This window comes from Balaenoptera musculus, chromosome 20 (genome assembly GCF_009873245.2).
Source record: "Balaenoptera musculus isolate JJ_BM4_2016_0621 chromosome 20, mBalMus1.pri.v3, whole genome shotgun sequence".
Classification (NCBI taxonomy): domain Eukaryota; kingdom Metazoa; phylum Chordata; class Mammalia; order Artiodactyla; family Balaenopteridae; genus Balaenoptera; species Balaenoptera musculus.
In genome coordinates, this window is record NC_045804.1 from 57,884,412 (window position 1) to 57,910,735 (window position 26,324).

The following is a 26,324-nucleotide window of genomic DNA, read 5'->3' on the forward strand; positions in this document are numbered from 1 at the left end:
CCCAGAGAGGTCCCGTGAAGGAAGACGGGGCCCCAGCGGAGTGCCCACTGACCACAGGCATCCACGGTGGACCATTCCACCCAGGCGAGCCTCGGGGCAGCAGCGGACACATAGACACAGGTGCAGTAAAAGCACTACCCAGCGGATCCCAGCAGCCCACGTGATATAAGTGGTGGCTGATTTAAGACACTTAAGTTTTGGGTATACAGGTGATACCATTTTTTTAATCTGTTCAGCATCCCATCCTTTGGGGGAGCCAACGTGGCCCCTTCCAGGTGGTCCTCAGCCCCCCTCCTTCCCACCCTTTCCCCTCTGTTGCCATCACAGGTTGGCTCTGCCCCAGTCTTCCAGAATCTCCCTCTGGGGCTGAAGGTGTTTGGAGCTTAATCATCTCATGGGCTTGCCCTTAAAAACCCAGATTTTCTCATTCTAGCTCAGCCTCCTTCTAGATCACATGCCAACACTGGCCCCTCTCCCCCCTCCCCCCCCTCCCTCCACACCATCTCAAGTTAGTTTCTCCTGTTTCCACTAAGGAACCACCAATGACACAAACGTTGGCAGGAGGGAGGAGATGGGAGGCCGCTGTGCCCTGGGCCAGGGGCCTGAGGACAAGTTCTCACCTGAGAAGGGAGAGGTTCCCGAGGTCCCAGGGTCCGTGGCCCTGTCGCCGAGAGCTGGACTGCTGATCGTGTCCAGTGGGGCTCTGCACGGCTGCCCCTGACGGCGGTGGGCCGTGGAGGGGCGCTCGCTGACCCCGCAGCTCTCGCCCGGCTGCGGGGTGATGCGCGGGGCTGGTTGGCTGCTCTGCTCTGAGACTCCGTGCCGGCGCCCCTGGGCTGCAGTCCTGGAAAACCGAACTGGGGGCCGAGCCCACACGCGCTGCACGAGACACGGGGTGAACTTGCAGTCACTGCAACGAGAGGGGGGCGTTCGCTGGAAAAGGCTGGAAGCGGTGGTTTCAAAATCGACACCTGGTGGGCCTGGGAAGCCCCCAACCCAGAGGGAGAAGTTCCGCCGCTGGTGGAAGGTCGGGAATTCCCACGGCCCTGCCTTGCTCCCAATAGGCTCCGGGCAGCGATGCCGAGAGCAGCCTGGGGACAGAGAGCTTCCGCAGAGGGAAATGGAAGAAGTCGTGGGTTTCCGTCGTCATTTGTGAGACAAGGACCTGCCCTCCGGACGATGAGTTGACACTGACCTGCTTAGTACCCCCCGGGGGGCACCTGGCAAACCCTGACCTCACCTGGTGCCCTGCAGGCGGTCCACTGAATGCCCTCCCTGGGGGGCAGAGAGCAGTTGGCCCCTCGTTAGAACTGGCCCTGGGCGCCCCCTCCACCTCACCCCCCCGCCGGAACCTGGCTCTGCCGCCCGGGAGTGCACGTCTGCCTCTCTTCCTCTGGGCCTGGGAGTCCTCAGGGCCCCCCGGGCCTGCCCACACCTGTTCCTCCCGGGCCTTGCTGCTGACCCCCGGGGAGGGGTCAGCCCGGTGACTCTGGGGGCCCAGGGCTCGGTCCTGTCTGGGGCCAGTGGGCCAGGCAGCACGTGGGCCGGGGGCAGGGTCGGTGCCTTGGGTGGCGACGGCCCCTCCTCCCAGCCCTTACTCATTAGCCAGGCTGCACGGTGCCCCAGCCGGCCGGGCGAGGCTGGCTGCGTGGGTGCTCCGGCCTGCAGCGGGGCTCGGAATGGACGGCCCCCGGGACATGGTCCCCCCGGGCCGAGGGAGCCGCTGCCGTGCCCTCCGCAGGCTGGTCCCCGTCGGCTTTGGGGCCGAGGCGAGGACGCTCTTTGTCCTTTCTGGACCCCTGGTAAGGAGGCGGCGGTGGGGTGGAGGGCCGCCCTCCAGGCATGACGCGAGGGCCGGCAGGGGCTGCTCACGACCTTGCCCAGAAACTGCCCCTGATGACCGTGTCCAGGTGGCCCCAGGGGCTGCTGCCCAGAGCCTGGCAGGGCCTGACCCCCTCAGCAGCGGGCAGCCCCACCTCCTCCCGCCCCCGTCAGAAGGGGCAGGCGTGTCCTTCGGGAACCCATGGGAAGGCTGGGCCGAAAGCCGAGAGGGTGAGTGAGGTCCCCTGCTGCGGGAAGCTGGGGGTCCCCTCTGGGCGTTTGCAGGAGAAGAGCGGCCTCTGCCTGTTTTATTTCCAAAGGGAAAATGGCTTAGATGCATTTTTTCCTGACCGTAAAGACTAATAAACATGTGCTCGCTGTAAGAGTTTCAGACAACACGAAAAGTGAGAAGAAACTTCTTTCTAATCGCAGCCCCTGGACAGAGCCGTTCCTAAGGTTTTGGTGTCTTTAACCCCGTTCCTCTGTTTGTGCGTGGCCTGACGAGCTGGTGACAGTAGCATCGCCAGTGGTACCCTCTCCAGCCCCTGTGCGGGGTGCTGCTTGGCGGGGAGACCAGGGCTCAGGGGTTAATGCAGTTGCGCAGCGGGGGACCCGAGCCTCCCGTCACCCAGTCTGGCTGCTGCAGCAGCCTCGGCCCATGCTCCCTCCCCCGCTCTGGGTCACTTGCCCTGTGGCCTCGAGGGGCTTTTGCGGGTCTTTACTCGGCCTCGCAGGGCCTGGAGAGCCTCTCGCGTGGGGCTGGGCTGTGAGGGGCCAGCAGGACTGAGGGGGGCCCTTGACCGTGGCCGCTGTCCTCTAGTTCCTCTTCCAGATGCTGAACTTCATGACCTACGTCGTGAGCACGGTGTTCTGCGGGCACCTGGGCAAGGTGGAGCTGGCGGCAGTGACCCTCTCGGTGGCCGTGAGTACAGCCAGCGCCACAGGGACAGCCTCAGGGCACAGCTGGACCTCAGGACCTCGCCCAAGGCACACCACACGGCGCAGGCAGGGCCCGGCCAGGACGGGTCACCGGCTGCTGGGCAAACCCCCAGGCGCAGGGTCCCCCCTCGGGCTCCGCCTGACAGGCTGCGCTCTCTCCTGTGTGTGCCTCCAGTTTGTCAACGTCTGCGGAGTTTCCATTGGATTCGGCTTGTCCTCGGCCTGTGACACCTTAATGTCCCAGGTAGGTGGGCCTCCGCGAGCCGGGCAGGGGCAGAGCCAGGCCCTCAGCTGCTGCAGAAACGGTGGGGCTGGGGGCCCACCTGAGGCCCCTTAATGTCCCCTGGATCTGGGAGCTCGTCAGGCCCTGGGCGGGGCCCGCTGTCCCTGGCACACCCACCCCCAAGGGCCATGTGCTGCAGACCCTCCCCTTGAAAAGAGCCCGGGCAGCCGGGCGAGAGAGCCCTGGCGGGAAAGACAGTCCCCTGAGCTCGAGTGCGAGGGCCCACGGACGGGGCCTCCTGCTCTCAGGGGCCCACAGCCCAGCAGGGCTCAGCTCTGGGGGTCCCGGTCTCACGGTGGGCCTGGCTGCCACTCACCCCCAGGGAGAGTGGGCAGGTGCTCTCGCGCCGGAGGGCGGCGGGGGCGGGGGCGGGGGGCGATGCCTCCCCCATCGGAGCTGTTGGCGAGCCGGGCTCGATGGGCGGACGGAGGCTGGAGCTCAGCAAACAGCTGCTGCTGTCCCTCTGTGAGCAGGCCGAGCCCCCGCCGGGGCCGCCCCGGGCGCGATGGAGGGCTGCCCCACCCCGCCCTGCCGGGCGCCTGCGGTGCCAGCCCGCCCCCCAGCCCTGGCAGGGCCCCCGGGGCAGAGGGCAGGTGCGCGGGGCGTGGGCGCTGACCCGCTGTGTTTCAGAGCTTCGGCAGCCCCAACAGGAAGCACGTGGGAGTCATCCTGCAGCGGGGCGCGCTGGCGCTGCTGCTCTGTTGCCTTCCCTGCTGGGCGCTCTTCCTCAACACCCAGCACATCCTGCTGCTCTGCAGGCAGGACCCGGCCGTGTCCAGGTACCCCGGGCGGGGGGGCCCCTGGCGAAGCCCACCCCCAGGCCCCCCGCTTCTCTGGGTCCCGAGCCGTCGCCAGCGCGGCCCCTCTGGGGACGTTGCGGGGTTGGTTTGGAGATTCTTCCGCGCAGCGTGCTGCTCCAGCCGTGGCCAGCAGGGGGCAGACCAACGGCCAGTTTTAACTGAGGAGGAAAAGACAGGATTTGCGTGGCGTTTGCGTTTGTGTCACAGCGTGTGGTTGGAGCCTCAGAGATGCTTTTTGAAGTGAAGGGTGCACCACCCCAAATTCCAAACAGTGGAAACAGGACTGAGCCCAATTTCTGATGAATTACGCGCTTTGTTATTAATTTTAGCTTTGACCCCTCATGGGAACACCTTGCTCGTTTAATATTATGCGCGCTGAATTTGGTTATTTCTTGATGTGATAGAACCTTTTTTCCCCCTTACAAACCACACGTCACCCCGAATTCAAGTTCCCCAGCCCTGAGACCCCGTGGTTGGGTCCTTGGGCCCCTCCTCCTGCGCCTTCCTAGCACGTGGTGGCAGCCTCCCCCCACTGCTGAGGTCCCACTTGACTTGGGGGTCCTGTCTCTGGGGTAAAGCCTGCTGAAGCCTCTCCTCACACCCGGGGGCGCAGGCTGCTCAGCTCAGAGCCCTGGTTCTCCCGCAGGCTGGCCCAGGAGTACGTGCATGCTTACATCCCAGCGCTCCCGGTGAGTCCTCTGCTGAACTTGGGAGGTTGGGCCCACGCTCCCCGAGATTCTGGCTTTCTGCCTGTCTCCCCATCAGCTGGGGAGGCCGTCGGCCCTCTCGCTGGCGGCCGAAGGGGCCAGAGAAAAGTTCTCATTTTGGTTGGTGCAGATTGAACTTTTAAAAAGTAGAATGGGGACTTCCCTGGCAGTCCAGGGGTTAAGACCCCGAACTTCCGTTGCAGGGGGCACAGGTTCAATCCCTGGTCGGGCACTGCAATCCCACATGCCGTGCAGTGCGGTCAAAAAAAAAAAAAAGTTATTACAATATTACTTATTTTAAAAAGTAGCACAACATGTTTTTCTGATTAGAAAACCGTTTATGGGAGAAATTATGGAAAGCCTGGGGAAGAAAAATTTCAAATCTGTAATCCCACCACCCAGAGAGAACACAGGTTAATCCTTCTCTCCAGGATTATTTCTCTTCGTGGGCATGTGTGTTCAAACATACAGACCCATGCGTAGTGTGAAACGGGGCCAATGTGTGTATGTTGTATTATAACCTGCTTTTTCCCTTTCAAATAAATATGTCATTAGTCTCTTGATAGGATTAAATAGCCTTCCACAATATCCATTTCAAAGGCGATGTAGTATCCCCTAGTGCCGTAATTTATTAACCAATCCCTACATGTTAGGTATTTAGGTTGTTTGCAATAGTCACTATTATAAATTAGATTGTGATAAACATTCTTATAGAAAAATCTTTGTGAACATCTGGAATGATTTCCTTAAGATGCGTTATTGGAATTAGAGTTGCTCTGTCAATGGCTTTTGATGCCAGTTTGTACCAGTTCTACCCCCAAGAGCAATATTCTCATCAGCACAGAGTATTATTAAAAATTTTTTTCCAATTAGAAATAAGTTATTTTAACACGCATTTTATTGCTAACGAAGGTGAGCGTTTTTTCATGTATTTGTTGATCATTTGTTTTCCTTCTGTGAATTGTCCGTATCCTGTGCTTATTTTAGTGGGTTCATCTTTTTCTAATTATTTTAACTCTTGTTAAATAATTTCTTAACCCTTTGACATGTCACAAACATTTTTCAGTTTTTCACTTGCCTTCTAATTTTCGATACTTTTGACTTAGAGTTTTTAATGCATATGTAACAGTCCCATAAATCCCATCCTTTATGACGTCTGTCTTTGGGCTTAAAAACAATGAACCCATTGCAAGATTATAGAAGCATTTGCCTATATTTCCTCTGAACCCTTTCATGGTTTCTGTCATTACATTTAAGACTGTAATCTAACAGACTTTTTTTAAGACTCATTGAATATTCTCTCCTTTCTCTGTTAATTTATTAAATACTAAATAAGCAGTCCATCCCCTCCGATCAGTTTCTGAGATTCGAGCCCCGCCCAGTGGTCTGTGTGTCCACCCCCAACCCATTGCTACACTGTTTGATTTGCTGTGGTTCAGTGCACGCGGTACCAGGTGGCAGTGCTGTTTCGGGGGAGTCCATCTTCCCATCTCCGGCCCCCCCATCCTCCTCGGCACACCAGCACTGGGGATGGAGCTCTTAAGGAGGGGGCTGGGAAGGGGGCGGGGCAGGGTGAATGCGTGCGGGGTGCCCACAGGGGACTCCAGGCCTGGCAGGGAGCCCCAGCCTCACCCTCCTCCCGTCTGGAAGGCCAGTGCCATGACCTCTTTGGGGCCTGGCCAGCTCCACATTTCTTCTGTATCGTGGAAACCACCTGAAAAGTCTGGTTTTTCTCCTCCAAGCCTTTGGCTCTTCAGACCAAGTGAAGGTATCTTGTCAAACAGGGCCATTGGGGCTGTGTCAGGGGGAAACATCACGTTATCACTGTGGCAGCAACTTTATCAAATAAAGTCCCTCTGCAGTACAATGGTGCTGCAGAGTTTAACTACCAGTAAAATAATCATGACTGTTAATGTTTACATGATGCTTACCTAACTCTTGGAGCACTTAAATGTGCCAAATACTGTTTTGTAAGCACTTTGCAATATTAACTTTGTATATGAATGTATGTATGAATATTAAGGATTCACACGCATGTTACTGTCCCCTTTATAGGTGAGGAAACTGAGGCACAGAGAGGTTAAGTACATTGCCCAAGGCCACACAGCTCACAAGAGGCAGAGCCAGTGTCTGAACCCAGCTCCTCGCTCTTGCTGACTGTGCGGTGCTGAAGAGAGGTGGAGGGCTGAGGAGAGGGTGCGCAGGGGGTGCAGGCCCCGGGCCAGGCCTCGACAGAGGACAGGAAGGACAGGGCAGTGCCCCCGACACACACACTGGCGCACAGGCCCTCTCTGTCCTCCGCAGACAGGGAAAGGCCCACCACCCCTGTGGGGTCTCCAGCCTGCTCTGCAGAGGCTGCTGGTGCCACACCCCTGAGTGCCCCCCCCCTCCAGATCCCTGTCTCTAGCGGCTCCAGCCAGGCCCAGGGTGTCCCGACCTGTGGGTTTGGGCTCTGGTGGCCCTTCTGTGAGCAGGCCTGGATCTCCTTCCTCAGCGGGTGGAAGGCCTGGCTGGCAGCCAGGAGCCCTGAGGCTTTCAGGCCACCTCCCTGCTGGTCCCAGGCCGGGGGCTGGAGCGCAGGTCAGCACACAGCCCATCTCTGGGGTCCCAGAGGTACCGTGGTGAAGCAGTTGCCCCAACTCATCCAAGAAGTGTCTGTTAGTGTTCGTCTGGTGGTGTTTTGGTAGTTGTTGCTTACTTCGTGTGTGTGTTTATTTTATACAGGCAAATTTTCTTTACAGCCTGCTGGCCAAATATCTGCAAAATCAGGTACGGGTCCCTGGCTGGAGCTGCCCCCAGCCCCACCCTGTTCCAGTGGGCAGGGGTGCCTGGGGTCCCCTCTGTGCTTTGCCCCGTCCTGATCGCCACACGGGGGCCCTCGAGGAGCTGCGGTCCCCAGCCTCCGTCCACCCCCCTCAGTCCCACCCTCACCTACTTCAGGGCATCATGTGGCCCCAAGTCCTCAGCGGCGTCGTGGGCAACTGCGTCAACGGGCTGGCCAACTACATCCTGGTTTCCGTGCTGGGCCTGGGGGTCAGGTGAGCAGCGGGGCTGGGGGCCGCAGGGGCCTGGTCGGGAGCCCTGCCCATGGAGTGCCACCCCTGACCGGGCAGGCCAGTCCCCGTCACGAGAGGGACTGCGGAGGCTGCCCGTGCGTTCCAGCATCCGGGGGTCGTGGGGAACTGGGGGCTGCTATTCCCTCGGGTTCTGGGGACCCACCGCCAAGGAGGCGGGGCAAGGAGCCGCTGCCCACCCCTGCCCGGCCTGCCCGAAGAGGCCCAGAGTGGGTCCCTCCGGGGTGGGGCCCATCCTGGGATGGGGGTGCCGGCAGAGCCAGGCCCGTGCCCCCCCCCCGCCCAGGGCCGGACTCAGCCGTGGCCCCAGCCCTGCCCTCCCTGCTCTGCCAGGGGCTCAGCCTGTGCCAACACGGTCTCCCAGTTCACGCAGGCCATCTTCTTGCTGCTCTGCATCGTGAAGAAGAAGCTGTACCTGGACACGTGGGCAGGTGTGAGGGCCGCCCTTCCTGGGGGCTGAGCGGGCAGGTGGCAGGCGGGGTCCCAGCTGCAGCCCGTTGCAGGAGGCCTGGCCCGGGCCCGCCCGCATGTCCCTCAGGGCCCCCTCCCTGCCGCCCCCAGAGGCCCGGGCTTCCCCATCCAGTGTGTCGTGGGGCAGAGCCCTGCTGTGGACAGGCCCTGCAGCTTTCTGCCGGCTCCCTGGTCTCGGGCTGGAGACTGGAGAAGCAGCGCGGGTGGCCGGCAGCGGCGGTGCCCACGTTGCTCGGTGAAGCTTCACGACACCTCGTTAGCCCCATTTACATGGAGGAAGCTGGTGCAGAGAGGGCTTGTCATTTGCCCCAAAGGCCAGAGGTGGTACGTGGTGGAGCCTGGACCGAACCCGTTTCCAGGCCTCAGGTTCTGAGCTCTTAGCCCCTGAGACCCAGCCACGCGGCCAGTGAGCTCCTCTCCCAGCTGCTTCAGGAGCAGCTCTCGGGCCTAGTCCCTCGTGGCTGCACAGCCCCGTCCGCCTCGCGAAACCGTTTGGCACCTGGGTGTCGTGCAGTCCTCCCAGCAACACTTCCGGGGAGGAGGAGATAAGGACTAAAATTTTCATACGAGGGAACGGGGTGCAGGAAGGGCGGGGCGGTTACCCAAGACCCTCTGGTGTCACAGGCTCGCAGCCCGAAGCGCCAGGGGCGCTGGCCGGGCACCCTCCTCCCCCTCCGGCCCCCTCCGGCCCCCCCCCCCCCCGGCCCTCTCCAGCCCTCTCCGGCCCCCCCCCCCCCCCCGGCCCTCTCCAGCCCTCTCTAACCCCCTCCGGCCCCCTCCGGCCCCCCCCCCCCCCGGCCCTCTCCAGCCCTCTCCGGCCCCCCCCCCCCCCCGGCCCTCTCCAGCCCTCTCTAACCCCCTCCGGCCCCCTCCAGCCCTCTCCGGCCCCCCCCAGCCCTCTCCAGCCCTCTCCAACCCCCTCCAGCCCCCTCTGGCGCTGGGGCCGCTGGCCAGCCCCCGCAAGACGCCAGGTGCCCGGGCCGAAGGCAGTGGGCGGGGCGGGGCCGCAGGGTGGACCGCGGCTCAGCTGGCGGCGTCCGCTCCTAGGCTGGTCCAGCCAGTGCCTGCAGGACTGGGGCCCCTTCTTCCGCCTGGCCGTGCCCAGCATGCTCATGACCTGCATTGAGTGGTGGGCCTATGAGATCGGGAGCTTCCTCATGGGTACGTGGACAGCAGCGTGCGGGGAGCCGCGTGGGCCGCCCTGCAGCTCAGGACCCCCTCCCCCCGATGGGCGGTCCCCCAGCCCGCCCCATCTCCCCACCGGGCCGTGAGCTCCCGGCGCTGCCCGGCGTAGGCCTGGCACTGAGTGGACGCCCGGGCGTGGTGGTCAGTCAGCGAAGGAGTGAGGTTGAGCTGGTGTGTGAGTAGTTGTGGCCAGCACCTGGCACGTCGTTGCTCAGCAGCGGACTCAGTCCAAACAGCCAGGGCTGGGGTGGCCCCGAGAGGCCTTCCAGGCCACCCCTGACCCAATTACAGATGAGAACACTGACCCCGAGAGTTAGACGGTCCAGAGTCACCCGGCAGGGCTGAGAACCGAACTCTGGCTTCCTGCCCCTGGTCCAGTTTTTCCCTTCCTCATCACACCTCGTACGCAGAGGAGAGACCCTGACCCTGTAACACCTGGGCAGGGGTCTCCTGGAGGGCTGGAGCCCAAGCGGGAGCGTTCTTTGCTGCATCTGCCCTTGGAAACCACTGGCCCCTTGGCCCCCGAGCGAGGGGCTTGCTGTCAGCCCAGGGCTGTGGGCTGGCCGGCCGGGCACCCACCGTGTCTCCCACCACCCCCCAGGCCTGCTCAGCGTGCTGGACCTCTCTGCCCAGGCCATCATCTACGAGGTGGCCACTGTCGTCTACATGGTGAGGCTCGACGGGGGCGCCTTTGCCATGCCCTGCCCCCAGCCCGGCCCCCTGACGGCCTGGGGGTGTCAGAGGAGGGGGGGCTGTCCCCTCAAAGGCTGTCTCTGTCTCCCGAGGGACCCTCTGGACCTCCTGCACCCACCAGGCCCAGGCCCTGCCAGACACACGTGGTCCACGGCTGCTCCGCTGAATTCACGATGTTGCAATTGTTTTGAATTAATTAGCACGATTTAAAATTGGGAGATTTCACATCACAATCTAGATACTTGCATTTTCTTGAAAAATGGGACATGCCATTTAGCAGTGAGCCCACGTTCCTGCACACCCCAGCTGGTGGGCGCTAGGGGACAGTGGCCCTCATGAGGGCATTTCCTCGCGTCCACCGTGGTCCCTGCAGCTCCTTCCTCTCCCCCGGACACGTGGGTTGTCCTGTGTCACTCGTGTAGCATCTGCCAGCCTCCTGGGGCATGCAGTCTGTGACCCTAGCTTTAATCAAGGGAGTTACAAAAATCTACATGCACTAAACTAATTTATAAGGTGATTCTTGTTGTTACGGATGGCTTCCGCTGAATCTTTTCTTCTTACAGGGAACTTTTCTAACATAGTTAAGACCACATCCACCTCTTTAACATGCGTTTACTCGTGAGTTTCTGGCAGCGCGTTGATTTTGGTTGCCTGTGATGTCTGACGGCGCAGCCCGGTGGGTTTGGCTGGCCCTGGGTAGCCCACCCCACCTCCCAGGTCTCGGCCTGTCGCCAGCACCCTTGCGGGCCCTGCCCCCCTGGGACACATCCTGCCTTCCTCCCTCTCGGCCCCCAGGGCAGGAGGGGGGCTCTAACCACCGCACCTTCTTTTCTCTGATCCCAGATTCCCATGGGGCTCAGCATCGCGGTCTGTTTCCGAGTGGGGACGGCCCTGGGAGCCGCAGACACCGTGCAAGCCAAGCGATCTGCCGTCTCAGGCACCCTCTGCACGGGTGGGTGGGGTTGGGGCCTAGGCCGGGGAGGGCCTGGGAGCCAACAGTTCACCTTCCAAACCTGTCATACCTGCCACGTGGCCTAGGGCAGCCCCTCTGACGAGCAGCAAGCCTGCTGTGCCCCTTCCGCTCCTTCCCTGCCGCTGGGGTTCTGGGCTGTCAGTTTCCATCACTTAGTGCGACTCTGGGAAAGCCGGTCCTCCTTCGAGCCTGCCCTGCCGTGTTTCCAGGAGCTTGGGACCTGCCCATCCCAGCCCTCAGCGTGGCCCCATCTGTGTCCATCCTGCCTCTGTTTTCTGTGGCCGCCAGGCTCAGATCAGCTCCTCGTGGAGAGCAGTGGCTCTCAGGCTTCAGCCCTGGGGGTGGGGTAGGGGTGTGTGTGTGAAAACACAGAACCCCACCTGCCAGAGTTTCTGACTCCGTAGGTCGGAGGTGAGGGTCTGAGAACATGCATCCTCTAACCAGCTACCAGTGGTGCTGCTGCGGCCGGTGCAGGGACCCCACTTTGCGAACCACAGGAAGAAGGGCATTTCACACGTGGTGCCCTCCTTACCAGACCACAAACGAGGGTCTTAGTCCAAATGAACGTGGGGTGGAAGCTGGGCTGTGCTTTTGGTCTCTTGCAGTTGGCACCTCGCTGGTCGTGGGCACTTTGTTGAGCCTCCTGAGGAACAAACTGGGCCACATCTTTACCAATGACGAGTAGGTAATCAGTTCTCTCACTCACTGCTGGGGATGCCAGGTGCGCCCCGGCTGGTCCCCAGAGACGCCCCCTGTACCGCTCACCTGTCGGTAGACAGGGCACCCACCGAAGGGCAGGGCAAAGTTTGGGGGCTCCTCGGGGGGTTAAGACGTGTGTCCCCCAGACACAGGGAAACTCAGAGACAGGAGCACCTGTTACGTTGGCGTGGGGCAGGGGCGGAATAGAAGGGACACGGAGGGCGCGCCAAGGATGCGCTCGTGTCTTACCGCTCCCGTTCTCCTGCAGGGAAGTGGTCGCCCTGGTCAGCAAGGTCCTGCCGCTTTACGTCGTCTTCCACCTGTTTGAGGCAGTCTGTGTGAGTCCTGCTCTGACCCCCCCCACCACCACGTTCACGCCCCCTCCCCGAGGCCGGTCAGGGCCGTGAGCGTTAGCTCATCGATTCGCAGAGAGGGCTGACCGGAGAAGACGTGCCCGAAATGTCTGCTCGTGTTGGTTCTGTCATTCAAAATAACAAGCCCCCTTCTGCCGTGCAATTCCAACACGCCAGGGATGCACGCAGGTGAGCAAAATACTGAACACTGGCCCCAGTGTAAACTCACTAATCTGTTCCTTCCTCATTCCCCAGAGCGGGGGCCAGGAGCAGTCGCGCCAGTTGCCAGAGCAAAGGGACACTTCGGAGGAGTGGGTCAGCCCAGAGTACAGTGGGCCTGACTTTCTGCTCCTGTGATCGCTAAAGGGCAGGTCCCATTTAGTGCAGGTTTGAATTATGTGAACTTTTAAAAGCGTGGCATAAAGAAAGAAAGCACTAAAGTCTCATTTGATAAGCAGAATTTGAAATTCTGGGTCTTCTACTTCACATCACGGGTGACGTGAATCTTTCAGGAAGGCATCCCGAGCGTAAAATCCACATCTCTTCATGGAGCAAGTGCTTAGCTAGCGGCACAGAACACTGGGGCAAACACCTGCACAAGAATTATTATCAACTCTCATGGAAAATAAATAACCTTGGGAGAAACTACTCGTGGAGGAATTTTCCAGAAGCCCCAGTGCTCTCTGCCCAGTTCCCTGTATGTTCCAGGACTGGCCTTTGAATTTAGCCGGGCAAATACCTGGAGCACATTTCTGACCTCAGCAGGACCGCTTGCTCTGGGCTGGTTTTCGTCATCAAATCCATAGCTTTTACCGCAGAACATTAAGAGAAACTATCTTATGGATTCTGTTATTGCTTTGGTCATGGACTAGTGTTAAGGACACTGTTACTACTTTTTCTCTAGCTCCAACGTGAGGCCACAGCTGAGAGATTCCTCCTGCAGTGTAAGGTCGGGGAGAGCTCTGGCTTCTAAATGTTCTGAAGGCAGCACCTCTCCGTTCAGTTTGCCCACCAGGGAACCCGAGGCAGACGTACAGTTAGCAATTGCGAGGGACCTTAGAGCTTGTGTATCTGCATCTATCATCTTTCCGCCCGGCTAGATCTATATCATTCTTTTTTTTTTTAATTAATTAATTAATTTATTTTTTTGGCTGCGTTGGGTCTTCGTTGCTGCGCGTGGGCTTTCTCTAGTTGTGGCGAGCGGGGGCTACTCTTTGTTGCGGTGCGTGGGCTTCTCATGGCGGTGGCTTCTCTTGTTGCGGAGCACGGGCTCTAGGTGCACGGGCTTCAGTAGTTGTGGCACGTAGGCTCAGTAGGTGTGGCACGCGGGCTCAGTAGTTGTGGCATGCAGGCTCTAGAGTGCAGGCTCAGTAGTTGTGGCGCACGGGCTTAGTTGCTCCGCGGCATGTGGGATCTTCCCGGACCAGGGCTTGAACCCGTGTACCCTGCATTGGCAGGCAGATTCCTAACCACTGCGCCACCGGGGAAGACCCGATCTATACCATTCTTAATTTATGTGTTCCATGGACCTCATCTTTATTTTATATTTTTTATAACTTTCTGGAGTTATAATTTATGTACCATAAATTCATGCATTTTAAGTACATAAGTCAATCCTTTAAAATAAATTTATACTTGTGCAGCCAGCACGGCAATCCAGTTTTAGAATATTTTCATCACCCCCAGAAAATTCCTGGGGCCTGTTTTGAAGTCACTCCCTGCTCCCATGGCCAGCCCTAGGCAATCCACTGACTTGCTTTCTGTCTGTGTGAACTTGCCTTTTCTGAATATTTCATAGACATGGAATCACACAGTATGTAGTCTTTCGTGTCTGGTTTCGTTCACTTAGTGAAATGTTTTTGAGGTTTGTCCATGTTGTAGCATTTTTCAGGACTTCATTTCTTTTTTGTGGCCGAATGACGGTCCATTGTGTGCTTGTAACATGTTTTGTCTACCCATTCATCAGGTGAACACTTAGGTTGTTTTCAGTGTTGGCTGTTGTGACTAAGGCTGCTGGGAACATTCACATACAAGTCATCATGTGGGCGTATGTTTTTGCTCCTCTTGGTAGAGTCCTAGGATTTGAATTGTTAGGTTGAAGCATAAGTTTATTTTTAACTTTCTAAGAAACCATTAAGCTGTTTTCCAAAGCAGCTGTACCATTTTACATTCCCCCCAGCAATATATGAGGATTCCAGTTCCTCCCCCTTCCTTGCCATTTCTTGGTATTGTTTGTCTTAAAACTTTAAAAACAGATTTTATTTTTAAGACCAGTTTTGGGTTTACAGAAAAATTGAGAAAATACAGCGAGTTCCCATAAACCCCTCTCTCTCCTCCTTTCCCCTTTTATTTACATCTGGTATTAGTGCAGGACATTTGTTTAGTTGATGAAAGAATATTGATACATTATAATTAAGTCCATAGTTCTCCATAGGGTTCATTGCTGGCATTGTACATTCTATGGATTTTGACAAAGGTATAATGACATGGACCCACCATTATAGAATCATACGAGATACAAACTACTATATAGAAAATAGTTAAACAACCAGGTCCTACTGTATAACACAGGGAACTGTATTCAATATCCTGTAATAAACCATAATGGAAAAGAATATATATATATATATAACTGAATCACTTTGCTGTACAGCAGAAACTAACACAACATTGTAAATCAACTATACCTCAATTAAAAAAAAAAGAATCATGGGAGTTCCCTGGTGGTCTAGTGGTTAGGATTCGGCACTTTCACTGCCGTGGCCCAGGTTCAATCCCTGGTCAGGGAACTGAGATCCCACAAGCAGTGTGGTAGGGCCAAAAAAAAAAGGAATCATATGCATAATTTCACTGCCATAAAAACCCTCTCTGCTCCCCCTGTTCATTCCTCCCCTTCTCCCGCTGTCCCCCTCCCCTACCCGCTGGCCATCCCTGATCTTTTTATTGTCTCTGTAGTTTTGCCTTCTCCAGTGTCTTATAGCTGGAGTTAAACAACACGTAGCCTTTTCAGATTGGCTTCTTTCATTTAGTCATGTGCACGTAAGGTGCCTCCACTGGGTCTTTTCATGGCCTGACAGCTCGTTTCTTTTTAGCACTGATGCTTCACTGTCTGGACGGACCACATTAAAGGGCATTGTGGTTGCTTCCAAGTTTGGCCAATTATGAATAAAGCTGTGAACATTATTGTGCAGGTTTTTGTGTGGACATAGTTTTCAACTCTTTCTGCAAATACCTGGCTGCGTGATGGTTGAATAGCATGGTAATATTATGTTCAGCTTTGTAAGAAATTGCCCAACTGCCTTCCAGAGTGGCTGCACCATTCTGCATTCACGTCAGCAGTCAACGAGCATTCCTGTTGCTCTGCATCCTCGCCAGGATTTGGTGTCGTCAGTGTTTTGATTCTAGTCATTCTAACAGGTGTGTAGCGGTTGTCTCATTGCTGCTTTAATTTGTAACTTCCGACTGACACGTAATGTGGAGCATCTTTTCATATGCTTATTTGTCATCAGTATGTCTTCTTTGGTGAGGTGTCTGTTCAGAGCCCATTTTAAAATTGGCTTTTCTTATTGTTGTGTTTTAAGAGCTTTTGTATAGTTTGTTTTTAATTTTTATTTTTATTGGAGTATAGTCGATTTACAATGTTGTTTTAGTTTCAGGTGTACAGCAAAGTGATTCAGTTATACACATACACATTTTAAAATGTATTCTTTTCCATGATGGTTTATCTCAGGGTATTGAATATAGGGCCCTGTGCTACACAGTAGGACCTTGTTGTTTATCCATCCTGTATATAATAGTTTGCATCTACCAACTCCAAACTCCCAGTCCATCCCTCCCACACCCCCCTCCCCCAATAATTCTTTATATGTTCTACACATAAGTCCTTTATCAGGTATATGATTTGCAAGCCCAGTCTGTGGCTTGACTTTCATTTTCTTATTTACTTATTTATTTATTTATAAAAAATAACTATTTTATTTTTATTTTTGGCTGCGTTGGGTCTTCGTTGCTGAGCGTGGGCTTTCTCTAGTTGCGGCGAGCGGGGGCTACTCTTCATTGTGGTGCGTGGGCTTCTCATTGTGGTGGCTTCTCTTGTTGTGGAGCACGGGCTCTAGGTACGTGGGCTTCCGTAGTTGTGGCGTGTGGGCTCAGTAGTTGTGGCGCACGGGCTTAGTTGCTCCGCGGCATGTGGGATCCTCCCAGACCAGGGCTCGAACCCGTGTCCCCTGCATTGGCAGCCAGACTTTTAACCACTGCGCCACCAGAGAAGCCCTGCACTTTTAATGTAGTCCAGTTTCTCATTTTCTTTTCTTTTATGGTTTATGCTTTTGCTGTCATGTATAAGAAATCTTTGCCTAACCCAAGGTCACAAATATTTTCTCTTATGAATTCTTCTAGACATTTTATAGTTTTAGGTCCTACACTTATGTTTATGATTCATTTTGAGCCCATTTTTGTGTTTGGTACGAGGTAAGGGTCTAAGTTTATTTTTTTGTGTGTGGATATTCAACAGTCCCAACACCATTCTTGGTGTGTGAAAGAAAGGCTATTCCCTCCCCAGTGAATTATCTTGGCACTTTGGTCAAAAATCAGTTGATTGTAAATGTAGTGATTTATTTATAGATTAATAATTCTGTTTCATTAATTTATATGCCCATCCTGTGCCAATACTACACTGTCTTAATTACTGTAGCTTTATAGTGAGCTTTGAAATAAGTTACTATAAATCTTCCAACCTTGTTCTCTCTTTTTAATTGCTTTTGTTCTTCTAGATCCTTTGCATTTCCATATGTATTTTAGAACCAGCTTGTTAGTTTCTACTAAAAAGCCTGCTGGGATTTTGAAAGGAATTGTGTTGACTCTACAGAGCAATTTTGGGAGAATTGTCATCTTAACAGTATTGTTAAAATGGACATGGAATGTCTCTCCGACTAGTTAGATTTTCTTTAATTTACCTCAGCAATGTGCTGTAGTCTTCAGTGGTCAAATCTTGCACTACTTTTGTTAAATTTATTCCCCAATATTTTGTTCTTTTTGATGGTATTATGAATGGAACTCTTTTCTTAATTTCATTTTTAGGTTGTTCATTGCTAGTTTATAGAAAGATAATTCATCTTTGTTTATTGATCTTTTATCCTGTGACCTTGTTAAACTCATTCTAGTAGTTTTTGGTGTGTGGAGTCCTTAAGATTTTCTACATATAGGATCATGTCATCTGTGAATAAAGAGTTTTACTTCTCCCTTTCCATCTGGCTAGAACCTCCAGTACGATGTTGAGTGGAAGTGGCAAGAGCATACACCTGTGCCTTGTTCTCGGTGTTAAAGGGAAAGTATTCAGCCTTGCAGCATTAAATATGTTATCTGTAAAATTTTTGTAAATGCCCCTTACTGAGGCTGAGGAAGAGCTGTTCTCCTCGTTTGAAACATTTTCTCATGAATGCGTGCTGGATTTTGTAGAATGCTTTTTCTGTATCTACTGAGATAATCATCTGGTTTTGTCCTTTATTAATATGGTGTAATTACATTAATTGATTTTCAGATGTTTTACCTTGCATTCCTGGGATAAAACCCTCCTGATCATGGCGTATATATTTTCTAATATATATCACTGAATTTGGTTTCCTAGTATTTTGTTAAAGATTTTGTGTCTACATTCATGAGAGATATTGGTCTGTGATTTTTATCTTTTCCTTGTGATATCTTGATCTGGCTTTGGTATCAGCATATCATTGGCCTCCTGGAATGATTTTGAAAGTGTTCTCTCCTCATATCTATACATTTTGAGTTTGTGAAGGATTGGCATTATTTCTTCTTTAAATGTGATAGAATTCACCAGTGAAGCCATCTGGGCTTTTGTCTGGCTTTTGTCAGAAGATTTTTAACTAATTTAATTTATTTACTTGTTATAGGTCTATTTACTTTCTATTTCTTTTTTAAAAAAACTTATTTATTTTATTAATTTATTTTTGGCTGTGTTGGGTCTTCGTTGCTGCGCATGGGCTTTCTCTAGTTGTGGTGAGCGGGGGCTACTCTTCGTTGCGGTGCGTGGGCTTCTCATTGCAGTGGCTTCTCTTGTCGTGGAGCACGGGCTCTAGGCGCGCGGGCTTCAGAAGTTGTGGCACGTGGGCTCAGTAGTTGTGGCTCGCAGGCTGTAGAGCGCAGGCTCAGTAGTTGTGGTGCACGGGCTTAGTTGCTCCGCGGCATGTGGGATCTTCCCGGACCGGGGCTCGAACCCATGTCCCCTGCATCGGCAGGTGGATTCTTAACCACTGTGCCACCAGGGAAGTTCCTCACTTTCTACTTCTTGTTAAGTTTGTTTTAATAATGTGTGTCTTTCTAGGAATTTATTCACTTCAACTAAATTGTCTAAATCTTTGGCATGAAGTTGCTCATAATATTCCCTTACAATCCTTTTCTTTAGGGAAAGTAGTAATGTTTCTCCTTTCATTCCTAATTTTGGTAATTTGTGTCTTCACTTTCCTGTTTTCTTGGTCTTATTTTACCAAGATCAAATCCTTAGTAAGTGTTCGTCAGTTTTGTGAATCCTATCAAAGAACTAGAATTTTGGTTTCATTGATTTTTCTCTGCTGTTTTCTGTTGACTATTTCAGTGAATTCCACTTTAATTCGTATTATGCTCATCCTTCTGCTTTATTCAGGCATAGTTTGCTTTTCTTTACTGGTTTCCTAGGGTGGAATATTAGGCTACTGATTTGAGACCTTTCTTTTCTAATATGGCCGTTTAAAGCTATACATTTCCCTCTAAGTATTGCTTTAACTGCATTTCATAAATTTTGATATATTGTATTTTTTTCATTCAAAATATTTTAAAATTTCTCTTGTGATTTATTTTTTGACCCATGGGTTGAGAAGTGTATTGTTTAATTTCCAAACATTTGGGGGTATTTCCAGAATTCTTTCCAGTAGACATCTCTAATTTAATTCTGTTGTGGTCAAAGAACATCTTTTGTATTAATCCAGTCTTTCTAAACATATTGCGAGTGCCAAGTCATAACCACTAGACCACCAGGGATCTAGATGTACTGAGGCCTGCTTGGTGATGTACCATAGGTCCATCCCAGAGAGCAGCCTTTCCCCAAGGACTGCTGTTCTGTTTAGTCTTGCCTGTGATCCTGTCTCCTCCACAAACTGCAGCTGCTGTCTCTGCTCAGTTTTGTATTTTGTTTTTCTCGTTTTTATTTTTAAGCTTAGCTTCCTAGGGGTCACCCCTATGTCTGCATAGCTCAGTGTTCAGCCAGTTACTGTTTGGAGGGTACACTCAGGCACCTCTGACCGCTGGTAGGGCTTCCGTTCTCTGCTGAAGGAGCCGAGTATGGGCCGGGGCCCACGCAGAGTTCAGGCTGTTTTCAAGTCTGCCCCAGCTTTTGCTTTCTTCTGGGTCCTCCTGTGTCTCTTCTGTGCATGTGCACAGGCTCCGCGGTCCAGGATGTGTGGGAGGCTTGGGCCTGCTACAGCCTCTGCTACATGCATGCTCAGCCTCTGGCCCACTTGGGACAGAGAACTTACCAAGCATCCCCTGCCCCAGCTGTTTCGTCTCATTGGAGCTCCCTGTAAAATCGCTTGTCCATTGGTCCACTGCTTCTCCCTAACAGGCCCACAGCCTCAGGCTAGCGGGCCCACTGAAACTGTCTCTGTAATTCACAGTGCTCTAAAGGGCTTCTCAGCCTTGGCACTACTGACTTCTAGGACGGATAATTCTTTGTTGTAGGGGGGCTGCCCTGGGCATCGTAGGATGTTTCGCAGCATCCTGTCCTCAGCCCGCTAGATGCCAGTGCACCCCCCACCCCGAGTTGTGACAACCAAAACCAGCTCCAGACATTGCCACATGTCCCCTGGAGGGCAAAACCACCCCCCAGATTGAGAAATACTGGTCCAGAGCACATCAATCGTAATTTGGCAGAAGTCTTTTTTTTAACCAAAAAGGATCATCTTTTATGTCGTGATATATATTGAGAAACATGTGTGCCATATTTTAAAGTTGAAGAGGCACACGTCTCCTACCCCCAACGCATTTACCTCTTTGCTCAAATGTGGGAAAGCAAACCACACAATACTCCCCATCCCTCATCTTAACAAAATAAAAGTAACCGAACATCTGTTCGGTAGTGCTGACAGAGCATGCGCGGAGCCTGTAGTTCTTTAGCTCATTAGGTCTGGGATCGAGCTGGGAGGATGAGACAAGTGAAGAGGTAGTGCTTTCTGTGCACAGGTCTCACGAGAGCGTCACATGGGGGCAGCAGCGGGAAAGGCTGCCTCTTCCATATGGAACAAGACACCTTCACCTGCCGGTGCAGAAGGCAGGATAACGCCCCAAAGCCATCCACATCCTGATCCCCGGACCTGTGGGCGTCACGTGGCAAAACGGGTCTTTGCAGATGTGATTAAGCTGAGGGTCTTGAGGTGGGGAGACCGTCCTGGATTATCCAGGTGGCCCAGTGTTTTCAGAGGTCCTTAGAAGTGAGAGAGGGAGAAGCAGAGGTCAGAGCGATGCCTTTGCTGTCTGGGGCCCGCGGGCAGGAATGCAGGTGCCTCTAGAAGCTGGAAAAGGCAATGAAGCAGATTCTCCCCGGGGCCTCGAGAAGGAACCAGCCCCACCTTTAGCACAATGGGACCATTTCGCCTTCTAATCTCAGGAACTGTAAAATAATCCACGTGTCTTGTTTTAAGCCACTGTTTGTGGTAACCTGGTGCAGCAGCAACAGGAGACCTACACACAGTCCGGATGAAGCGAGTTCAGTTTCCCAAGCCGGTGGGTAGTCCGTCACCAACTTCGCCTTCCCTCTCCAGGGAGGCAGCCAAGGTGTCGACCGGGGCTCTGGAGTTGTGTCCGAAATGCAGCGGCTTCTGCGTGACCCCGCGCAGGTCCCCGCTGGGAAGGAAGGGGGACAAGGGCCCATCCTGGTCCCGCGCTGTGGACTTGGACGAGGCCAGGCCCCGTAGATTCCCGCGGAAGCTCCCGCTGCTGAGACCCCCGTCAGCCTCCGCGTCACCAACCCCGGCCCCCTCTGCCTCCCCGCAGTGTCTCTACGGTGGGGTCCTGAGAGGGACCGGCAGGCAGGCCTTCGGGGCGGTCGTGAACGCCGTCGCGTACTACGTCGTCGGCCTCCCGCTGGGCGCCGTGCTGACCTTCGTGGTCGGGCTGGGGATCACGGGTACGTGGAGCGGGGGGAGGCGGGGGCCCCGGGCGGCCATCAGACGCTCCCACTGCCCCGTGTCCTGCAGGCCTCTGGCTGGGCATGCTGGCCTGTGTCTTCCTGGCCGCCGCGGCCTTCGTCACCTCCACCGCCTGGATGGACTGGAAGCGCGCCGCGGAGGAGGTGAGTGCTGCTCCCCCGACACGCCAGGGGGCGCCCTGGGCTAGGACTGCGGGCGTCATGGAGACGGTGCGGCGCCAGCGGCGCCCCACCCAGGTACCGCCGGAAACCGCGCCAGACGCACAGAGGAAACCTCAGCAGACTCGTCTGAACGTGGGTGAGCCCCGAGGGTGCTGTGACCTCGGAGGAGGTGACGACAGCGCCGTGTCACCATCCTCTCGGAAGAACTGAAACCGGGCGGACCGGCACTTGCTCGTCAGAGGCGTTGAAGCCACAGCTTAGGCTGCGGGCTGAGCGTGGAGGGGGTGTCCTCAGACCGAATCCCCGCGGAGTGTGGGTTTGCCTTCGTGTGTGGATCCAGTGCTCCTGACGTCTGAGACGACGGATTAACACAGACCTAACGCACCACCGCTGTAAAGTCCCCCAGAAGGGCGAACACGGGCAGACCTCACTGTGCCGCGCTTTGTAGATGCTGTGGTTTCTACAAGTTGAAGGTCTGGAGCGAGCCCACATTGAGCAAGTCTATCGGCGCCATTTGCCCAGCAGCATTTCTCACTTCATGTCTCTCTCACAGTTTGCTAATTCTCATCATGTTTCAAACCTTCTCATTATTATCTCCCTCATGGGGAGGTGTGATCACTGATCTCTGATGTCACTATTGCGAAAAGCTGATGGCTTGCTGAAGCCTCAGGTGATGGTTAGTATTTTTTAGCAAAGAGGCACATTTTAGCTGCGGCAGGGACAAGGCTTTTTTAGACAAGATGGTATTGCGTGCTCAACAGACTCCAGTATCGTGCAAACATCGCTTTTATATGCAGCGGGAAACCAGAAAACCCCTGTGAGTGGCTTTGTTGTGACATCCGCTTTATTGCAGTGGTCTGGAGCCTCCGAGGTGTGCCTGTGTGTGACCACGTCCTGCTCGGCCTGCAGGGCACAGCTGAGGCCGGGGTGGACGGCAGGCCAACCGGACGACTCCGTCTCCTTCAGGTGCAGAAACGCGTGGGGCTACCGCCCCAGGCCGCTGAGAGCGCAGCCCCCAGCCTCAGACCCGGGCCCGAGAGAGCGGTCGTATCTTCAGGTAACGCTGCCCCGCGTGCTCGGGTGACCGGGAACCGCACGAGCCCCAGCTGCCTCTCTTCCTCAGCGTGACAGTGACGTCCGTCCTAACGCCAGGAGGGTGACACTAACGTCCACTACCTAAGAGGCCCCGGGAAGCAGGCCCCGTCCCTCCCCAGCCTGGGGGGCAGTGAGCCTCGGTTCCACTCAGATGAGGGAGCGGGTTGAGCGCTTAGGTCTCTGCCCCGTCATCCTGCAACTGCAAAGGCAGGGGATGAGGTCGGAGCACGGGCCATTGAACCCTAGAGCGTGTTGTCAGCGCTCATCTCCAACCCAGGGTGGGAGGCCTGCAGGGCAGCAGGCTGACCTGCCCAACCCACCTGCCCTGTGGGTTGGGCAGGTCAGCCTGGCTCGACTCAGCAGCGTGCGGGCGCTTCCCGCCGACCCCCCGAACCCCACCAGGCGGCGGCTCTGCTGCCCCGGGGCGGGCGCTGGTTATCACGGCCCAAAGCCCCGGTTATCCCGGCCCAAAGCCCCGGTTATCCCAGTGCCCGTGCCTCATCCTGCGGTGGGGAACCAGCTGCAGACTCTATGGGCTTCACTTGTCACGAGGGAACGTGCAAAGGCAGCTCGACTAAGCGTTTCATACGTGCCCTGAGGTCACTGGTGAAGGTTAGGCATCACGCAGGCTCAGACAGGCACACGCGTCTGATCTCATCTCAACTTAGCGACAGCCTTTCCTGTGCATCCCACGTAGTTCCCTTCTCTGGTCGTGCCGTAGAGAAAAGGCGGGCGTCCCCTGCTGTGAGGCGCAGGCGTCGATCGTGCACCTCCAGGCCCCCCCCGCCCCCCCCCAATGCTAAGCTGGCCCGTTTGCCTCTGCAGTGGCTACGGGCAGCTACCCTGGCGTGACCCTGACAATGTACTCAAGGCCCGAGGCCCATCTGGACCTCTTCGGGACTCCGGAAGCAGCCCAACCCCTGCCAGCTCCCCCTGGCAGACTGTCAGCCAAACAGCTGGCCATCCGCCGAGGGGCTGCTCTGGGGGCAGCGATGGGCACGCTGGTGGTGGGGCTTGTCATCAGGGTCCTGACTGCCAGGCCCTAGCAAGAAAGGAAGCAGAGAGTGGCTGCCCACCCCGCATCCTCAGGAACAGGCCTTCAGCCGGTGCCTCGTGTGACGTAACGGGTCTGAACTGCGGCTAACCGCTCTTTACGAGGCCTCAGCTGACCGGAAGACGAGGCTCCTGGGGGTGCTACCATTATTCAATAACGTAAATGGCTTCAAACTGGAGATTTCAAATCAAAACAAAATGGCAGACGCCACTGTTACATTAAGAAGTGCATATTTCTAGGCTGAGTCTGCTGCCCGTCTGTACACAAAGCCTTTGTGAAGCTCTGGAAAGGGGGCCAGCGGGCCCCGCCCGTGAGCAGCCCACCTCGCGGAGACCCCCATCTGCGTCCTGCCCACGCACCCTCCGCAGATCCAGGCGCCGTGAGGCCCCGACCAGGGCCGGGCTGGTCACCTTCCCTTCGGTCCTCTCGCGGCAGCAGCATTTTCACGTATCACAGACCTTGAGAAACACCTTTCATACAGTAGCGATAAGATATAAACAAGGGCAGCGAGGCCCAGATCGTTGGGCCACGTAGCCTCAGGGTGGAATCTGATGCTGATCCGAATTCTAGGGTGCTTTTGCGGCCTGGGACTGGTGACCATTTCTGGGCTCCAGGCCGCACACCGCCACCCAGTGGGGGCAGCCTGGCCTCTGTCGTCATCAGCCCCTTCAGCATCAGTAGCTATAAACACACCCACAGACAAACGGATTTACTGATCAAGGTCAATAGCAAAAGAGGATGCAGGGTGCGAAGCCTGGTTCTGAAGAGCCAGCACGCCATGGACCTTGCCCCAGGCCCTCCGCCCACAGGAAGGCGGAAGCCTGCACCCTCCTCTGCGACGCGAAGACAGCGTCCGCACCCGAACACAGCGAAGTCACGTCACGTGTCCCAAGGTTGAGAGGTACTGAGGACAAAGGACTCCACGCTCAAGTAAGTTTGGGAAACAACACACACCGGCACTTCAGAGGTTCCGTAGGCCTGGGATCTTGAAGATGCTGGTGTGCTTTACAAACCCCTTCTAGGCAGGATCGGCAGTGGGACCAGTTTTTGTGTAAAATCTTATGGGATTGGTGTCTCGTGAATGTGCTTACAGAAATACTTGTTTTGGGTCAGCAGGTGGGGAAGGAGGATATAGTTGGAAAAAAAAACCCTATTTACTCTATAGATTATTTTAAAAAACAACCCACAAGTGACAAAGTAAAACTTGAGAAAAATCTTCTTGGCTGAGAATTTAAAATGAGAAATAATCAGTTAAAGAAAGCTGACCAACATCTCCTTTGATAGATAAAGGCAAAAAAAATGGATTTATAGTTGGAGAAAACTTGTGGTCAAAGAATTGTCTCCAACAGGGGATATCTGGAAACTAAGAACATTATTACAATTCATGCCAATTTTACCAAATATAATGTATGTATTCTAAAGCAGAATATACTAGTAGACAAGCCAGTACTTTTGCTTAATTAGAATGTTTAATATTTGCAAACAAATCAACGGACAAAGGATTAATCTCCAAAATATATAAACAGCTCATGCAACTCAATCTTAAAAAAAGCAAACAACCCAATCAAAAAATGGGCAGAAGACCTAAATAGACATTTCTCCAAAGAAAACATACAGATGCCCAAGAGACTCAACATCACTAATTATTAGAAAAATGCAAATCAAAACTACAATGAGGTATCACCTCACACCGGTCAGAATGGCCATCATCAAAAAAATCTACAAACAATAAATGCTGGAGAGAGAGTGGAGAAAAGGGAACCCTCTTGCACTGTTGGTGGGAATGTAAATTGATACAGCCACTATGGAGAACAGTATGGAGGTTCCTTAAAAAACTAAAAATAGAACTACCATATGACCCAGCAATCCCACTCCTGGGCATATACCCAGAGAAAACCATAATTCAAAAAGACACATGCACTCCAGTGTTCACTGCAGCACTATTTACTATAGCCAGGTCACGGAAGCAACCTAAATGCCCATCAACAGATCAACGGATAAAGAAGACGTGGTACATATATATACGATGGAATATTACTCAGCCATAAAAAGGAACAAGATTGGGTCATTTGTAGAGACGTGGATGGACTTAGAGACTGTCATTCAGAGTGAAGTAAGTCAGAAAGAGAAAAACAAATATGTTGTATATTAACGCATATATGTGGAATCTAGAAAAATGGTACACATGAACCGGTTTGCAAGGCAGAAATAGAGACACAGACGTAGGGAACAAACATATGGACAGCAAGGGGGGAAAGTGGCAGGAGGTGGTGGTGGTGGTGGGATGAACTGGGAGATTGGGATTGACATGTACACACTGATGTGTATAAAATGGATGACTAATAACCTGCTGTATATAAAAAAAGTGTAACGTACAATATACCAAATGAAAATTCCGTATTGAAATTCTGTCTGAGCTATATTATGATTGATTATTCTGATAGTGGTTTAAGCAGCTGTTTCCTAAACTAGCCTAGTGATTGACTCTCGCCACCTCGTCCCGTGATGTAGATGTAACGTACTGCGGACAGCCTAACAGAGCAATTCACTCAGTGGTGGATCACACGTTCCTAGGGTGAGTTACACTCTCTCACCGGCCACCCCCCACCCCACCCCGCCCCAAGGGCTCTCCTTCAGACTTTCCATCTGGCTGAAGTGCCCCAGGCGGGGTCCTGGCCACGCTCAGGGGGGGGGGGGGGTCTTCCGTCCCCTTTGGCGGGGCAGCTGCTGTGGCTCAGGGTCCTCCTCCAGACGCCACCCCCCCACCAGCCCCCAAGGCTCTCAGGGCTGCAGAGCCGTGAATGCCCAAGGCCTCCTGTCCA

At 54.1% G+C, this 26,324-nt stretch overlaps 2 protein-coding genes and 1 non-coding gene across 7 annotated transcripts; 2 read left to right on the forward strand and 1 right to left on the reverse strand.

Annotated features, from left to right (window-relative positions):
- Positions 1–387: 387 nt before the first annotated feature.
- On the reverse strand, positions 388–1,602 carry LOC118887392. Its single transcript, XM_036838182.1, has 2 exons — positions 1,241–1,602; positions 388–910 (listed from the first exon to the last, which is right to left on the reverse strand). The coding sequence occupies exons 1-2, from the start codon at positions 1,600–1,602 to the stop codon at positions 529–531; spliced, it is 744 nt and encodes a 247-aa protein (XP_036694077.1). The 3' UTR covers positions 388–528.
- Positions 1,511–24,368, forward strand: SLC47A2 (solute carrier family 47 member 2). 5 transcript variants are annotated; one of them, XM_036837847.1, is made up of 17 exons: positions 1,511–1,802; positions 2,642–2,743; positions 2,936–3,004; positions 3,674–3,822; positions 4,490–4,532; positions 7,275–7,319; positions 7,491–7,588; positions 7,958–8,055; positions 9,143–9,256; positions 9,882–9,949; positions 10,817–10,925; positions 11,552–11,627; positions 11,914–11,983; positions 21,038–21,170; positions 21,241–21,335; positions 22,320–22,410; positions 23,274–24,368. In XM_036837847.1, the coding sequence occupies exons 1-17, from the start codon at positions 1,680–1,682 to the stop codon at positions 23,492–23,494; spliced, it is 1,704 nt and encodes a 567-aa protein (XP_036693742.1). In that variant the 5' UTR covers positions 1,511–1,679; the 3' UTR covers positions 23,495–24,368. The 5 variants fall into 5 exon arrangements, with proteins under 5 accessions (XP_036693742.1, XP_036693738.1, XP_036693739.1 ...); XM_036837843.1 differs by having other exon boundaries at positions 1,720–2,052; XM_036837844.1 differs by having other exon boundaries at positions 1,720–2,052; positions 22,207–22,410; positions 23,274–23,392.
- On the forward strand, positions 14,716–14,787 carry TRNAE-UUC. Its single transcript has one exon. It is a non-coding gene; the product is annotated as a tRNA-Glu (tRNA).
- Positions 24,369–26,324: the final 1,956 nt, after the last annotated feature.